Raw genomic sequence first — 5718 nt, forward strand, 5'->3', positions numbered from 1 at the left:
GAGATAAAAAGAAGCAGATATTGTGAACAAAACCATTTTCTATTCCCAGTTTAACACCTATGAACATCAGCAAGATCCACACACTGTCTTGAAGAGCCCACAAACTTCTGCCTTGCTTGATACTTTTCCTTATTTTGTCTGTGATGGAGTCAATGTCTATGGAAGGGAAACAATCTGCAGAATCAATACATGTTTTACTGAATCTAAAGGAAGCAATGAAATAATTTTACTTAACACTTAGCATCTCTCAGAAGTAGCTATCAAGTGAGGCTGATTGAATCTTACAGCAAGGAAAAACTAAGTGAAGATAAAACACAAAATGAATTTAAATAAAATAAGAGATGTGTTGCAGTACTGGACCTTTTAAGTAAAATGCAATTTAAAAATAAAGTTCACATCATCTGTAGCCTTGAAAAACTCACACACCTTCAAGGACAGTGAATTTTAGATTCAGAGCACCAAAGATCAGAGATCTGAAGGATTACTGTAGTACTGGAAGAGAGGGAGCTCTAGATTTTCCTTTGTAAGTCTCAAATACATATGCAGCCTGCACTGCTGCATGATTACAGGCATCTTCACAGTTCACCTTTGGGACACAAAGAGAAGGAAAGCAACTCCAAGTACTCAGCACAGAAAAAGCTCCCGATATATTAAAGGTGCTTTTACCCCAAACTTTGGAAACTCTTACCAAAGTAGCTCTAAATTAGTTGCACAAATCATACTTGTGCAAACTGAACTATTTTATTTTTAAAAAAACACAAACCCAAAAGTCAGTCAAAGACACAGCCTCACTGCAGTACTCCTTCCTCACTAGCATGGTACCAGTTACAGCTCTTGAGACTTCTCATCTCTGCACCAATCTCAGACCTTACTCTAAGCATACTCTCCAGTGCCTCATTTTCTCACCTCTCCCACTTTTGTCCTGGTTTCCCATTCAAAGCTGTTCATTTTGGCTATCTATTCCACCTTCAGCTCACTGTCACAGTTCTCATTCAGTTTTAGTCTCCCACTCCTGCTTCCAGACTCCATGGCACTCATTCATCCCGTACAAGTCAACTTAAAGCCTGAATGTCTTGCTACCATCAGTGAAGAAAGGCTCAGTCCTCCAAGTGCTTGTTCAGACCATCTTAACCCTGCAGGGAGTTACTCTTCTCCCCTTTATGATACTTAGAAATGAACCCCCAAACCACTCACTCCAGCATTTTCCTGTTGCTGTCCACTGTCCAGAGATTTGGTCCAAATTTTCCAAGATGGCAAAATACACTTTTTGTAAATGCACTTGCTATATTGGATTTTATTATTACCCATGTAACTTGCATAAAGCCTGTTGGTCTCTGTAATTTTTATAAGAAAGGGTGAAGTTAAAAAGCACAGGCTATGGACTTTTTCTGGCAGAAGAATGATTCACTGAAACATCAATTTACAATTTCCCATGCAGATGATCACTCAGTTTGCAATGAAAATCACCTGATCCTTTTTATGTAAAGAAATGACTTCACCCACCAATGGAAGAATTTAAAAGAAGAACCCATATTACCAAATCCTTCACTTTGATTAAATGTCATCTTCACTGTACGACAAGCAGAGCCATCTCCCAGACAAACTCCACACTGGTCTTCTGTGGCATTGGAATTTATCTCATAATCACAGCCAACACTCTAGAAAGAAAATAGTTTCAGAATAAATGCAGCCTCCACAATGAATTACTGATATCTCATGTATTACATCGCTTCTAAGAAGGGGAATAGTATATATCTTGTATAAACAAACTAATAGTAGAGATTGTTATATGTTGGTCAAACGTGTATTACAGCAAGGTGAAAAAAATCCTAACATGCAACAACCAGCACCATGTCATAAAACACACAGTAGTGACCAGATACTTGAGATGGAAATGACCTCAATATCTGGGATTGGCCAGTACATCTAGGATTTGTGTCTGCGTTCTCATGTCATAGAGCCATCCATAGATTCCTAGGAATACAATGCAGTAACAGAACTGAAATCTCGTCAGCTTTTTGTGGCCATTCAACAGTGCAGAACCTCTACACCAGTCAAAACCCCTGGCAAAGAGAAACTCTTCAGCAGGCATGAAGTTTTATACCCATGATAGCTGCTTCTCCAGCTTTTCAGCATAGGGGCATGGGTCAAGATAAAGTTCTGGTAAAGACTGATTTTTCACTGTATGCTTGCTACAGGGAGAAAGGGAGAGAAAAATTTATTCGCACTGAGTCAGGAAAAGACTTCTTCCTTGTCCAACACCACAATTCTGCCCTCTGTCTTTAAACTTCAACAAAATATTAATTTGGTTTTGGGGGGAGGGGTTTCTGCCTGTCTTCAAAAACTTGCAAGATTGCAGAACACAACCTAATATCTAACACTTAATGGCTGCTGATAGTATCTAAGATACCTGGAGACCCATGATTTAGATGAGTAGCTGTAAGTCTGGTGGTATGTAATGTTTTTCTTAGCTGATTTTTCACAAAATAAGCTTTCGGGTGCTATACCTGCAAACTTCTCTAACACTCTCTTGATGTATGAAAATCTGGGTATTACCTCTTTTAATTCTGATCTTATTTTCCCTTCAGTACATCAAGCTACTATAAGCTTATGTCAAGAAAATCCATCCCTTAGGTTAATCTAGGTATACAGCCTCCTGCATTCTCTAATATTTTTCTATCATTTTCAGCTCAAGAAACACCTGAACTATTCATCTATGTGCCAGTGATTTAATGAACACTTAGAGAAACTGCAAAAGACAGAAGGAAGGGCCTCAAGTTACAAATGGTGTCAAACTGTGTCACTTTAACAAGGATTCAAAAAAAGACTCATCCATCATTTAACGCCAATAAATAGCCAGTACCTTTGATACCTGCTCCGAAAAACAACGGCCAAAACAAAAGGCTCTGCAGTAGCATTAGCTTCCCTGTCCTTCCAGTGAAGGCCACTTTCAGAAAAGAAAGGTGCTGTAATGTCTTTCACAGAGACATCTCGGCATGAAAGACCACGCTTATGAGCAGTACAGAATGTTACAGAGATAAGCACATGTTAAGAAGGTGGGAAATTTTTGCCTCCAAGCATGTAGGTATTAGATCGAGGATTAATTTAGTCAAGTTTTCAGAACACACAGATGTCACTGATATAAGTGCAGGATGTTCCTTTATCTTGTCAAGAGTTCAAATCTGTCTCTTTTAGCAGCTGTCTACAGATGCACTGGAGTTTATATTTAATGCTTCCTCATAATTTAAAAAGGTTAGTGTGCTGCTGTTTTCTCAAACTGAAGTGTATCTACTGTACTATCAGTACACTTGTTAATCATCTGCAAAAAGTAAAGTCATAGTTATCAGGCTTATTATGAGACCAGAGGAGTAGTCAGCCACTCTGGAGAAAGTTAAACTCTATTTTCTATTCTATGCACATGCACACTATTAAACAGAAAGTTGGTGAAAGCCTGGAAATGGAACTCTTGTACTTCATGCTTTTCTATCAGAAAATATTACTAATGACTGTTCTGGATCTTCTCTTTTGAACTTACAAAAATGACTTGTTTTCAAATTGCATCATTTTTGCCAAATTAATGTTTTCTGGTAGAAAATGCATGTTCTTGAAAAGGTTTCTGTTCATCTTTATCTACTGTTTGTACTTGTTCGAGAGGCTGCACACTGAAATAATTTGTCTCATTTACATCGTCAATCAGACATTTTGAAATTAGCATCACTGAGCATACATCCCTTCCAAGTACTGTGTAGTGTAAAAATCCCCAAAGGCTGAATGAATTAGTTCTGAACTACTGCAGCACTGGATCTAGCTTAGGTGGCAGCACCACGACACCATCACTTTCTTGCCTTTGGAGTGACAATTAGTATCACTGCATGGGATGTATTCTATCAGCTCAGTCAGAATCAGCTCAGAGCTTTCCTTGGCCATACACTTCCTTTAGCAACACATCCGTGGCATCAAAATATGACATTGCTATGATATGAAGGGAATCCCTTTGTCCCTTCCAGTTATAACCACAGAAGCTTGTATATCATTTTTTCTCTGACATTTGAAACAGTTTGTACCTGATCAGACATCACAGTCTCACCTATATATGCAGCAGCATGGGGTGCTGGGGTCCCCAAAAATGAGGCACTCAAACCACTGTGGCAGGGCAGACAATTTACTGTGCTATGGGGAATAAAGGTGTTGTTTTATTCCCCAGCTCTGGGGTGCTGATGGTGCTACAATGACCTTCATATCTAGCAACGGGGCCTCATCTTACAAAGCCATTAAAACCATCACAAAGCAATATTCTCATGTGCCAGAATAAACAGCAGTCATTTACTCTAAATACATTTCCATGAACTCTAATTTCTAGATCATGTTTTACTTTATCACTCCAGTGAATACCACATTATTTTTGTCATCCATTAGAATAATTTCTAGATGATTCCTTCTCCCTTTTATTTGCTTTCCTCATTCTTTTGACTCTTCTAGATGCACTAGTCATATATCCTAAAAGTACCTCTGATTTTTCAGAAGCATAACATGAGCTGGCAACATGCACTTGCAGCCTAGAAGCCAACCATGTCATGGGCTGCATCCAAAGCAGTGTGGCCAGCAGGTTGAGGGAGATGATTCTGCCCCTCTACTCCACCCTGGTGAGACCCTACCTGAAGCACTGTGTCCAGCTCTTGGGTCCCCAGCACATGAAGGACAGGGATCTGTTGGAGCAAGTCCAGGGGAGGCCACAAAAATGGTCAGGGGGCTGGAGCACCTCTGCTATAAGGAAAGGCTGAGAGACTTGGGGCTGTCCAGCCCAGAGAATTGAAGGCTTCAGGGAGATCTTTCCATACCTAAAGGGACTACAAGAGAGCTGGAGAAGGACTTTACACAAGGGCATGTAGTGATAGGATATGGGGGAATGGCTTTAAACCAAAAGAGGGTGGGTTTAGTTTGCATATTAGGAAGAAATTCTTTACTGTGAGGGTAATGAGGCACTAAAACAGGTGGCCCAGAGAAGTTGTGGATGCCCATCCAAAACAGGTGGAGAAGTTGTGGATGCCCATCCCTGGAAGTGTTTGAGGCCACGTTAGATGAAGTTTTGAGCAATGTTGTCTAGTGGAAGGTTCCCTGCCCATGGCAAGGGGCTTGGAACTAGATGACCTTTAAGGTCTCTTCAAACCTGAACCATGCTATGATTCTACAACAAATTTCTGACAAACAACAGTTAAAAGGAATCTGAAGAGTAAATGCAGGTTATAAAAATCCCTGGAAGTGTTTGAGGCCACGTTAGATGAAGTTTTGAGCAATGTTGTCTAGTGGAAGGTTCCCTGCCCATGGCAAGGGGCTTGGAACTAGATGACCTTTAAGGTCTCTTCAAACCTGAACCATGCTATGATTCTACAACAAATTTCTGACAAACAACAGTTAAAAGGAATCTGAAGAGTAAATGCAGGTTATAAAACAAGAAAAAAAGATCAGCAGCAATTAGGCTCTGATTCTTTCACACATATATGTCCTTGCGCACCCTCTGCCAGTGAAATGTGCTGTGCTACAGCAACCACTGTGTGCCATGGCATGTGCTAAGAAAATTATCATCCCTCCATGCAGCCCTTTGCTGTTGTCCCCTTCACCAAGAGTTCTTTTAACACACCTGAGACTAGCATTATTTCTGATCACAGCACACAGTGTGGAGGCAGATGTAACAACCTGAATTGACTGGCTGCATTACAG

General features: G+C 40.2%; 1 protein-coding gene across 1 annotated transcript in view; it reads right to left on the bottom strand.

Annotated features, from left to right (window-relative positions):
• Nucleotides 1-5718, bottom strand: part of LOC103800680 (A disintegrin and metalloproteinase with thrombospondin motifs 12-like) — a gene marked incomplete at its 5' end in the record, with an annotated part of 57237 nt that overhangs the window by 37185 nt on the left and 14334 nt on the right. The window contains one exon of the mRNA XM_009073065.1: nucleotides 1538-1658. Coding sequence (XP_009071313.1) covers nucleotides 1538-1658 — 121 coding nt within the window. The remainder of the gene's footprint in view (nucleotides 1-1537; nucleotides 1659-5718) is intronic.

Source organism: Acanthisitta chloris, unplaced genomic scaffold, assembly GCF_000695815.1.
Source record: "Acanthisitta chloris isolate BGI_N310 unplaced genomic scaffold, ASM69581v1 scaffold9324, whole genome shotgun sequence".
Classification (NCBI taxonomy): Eukaryota; Metazoa; Chordata; class Aves; order Passeriformes; family Acanthisittidae; genus Acanthisitta; species Acanthisitta chloris.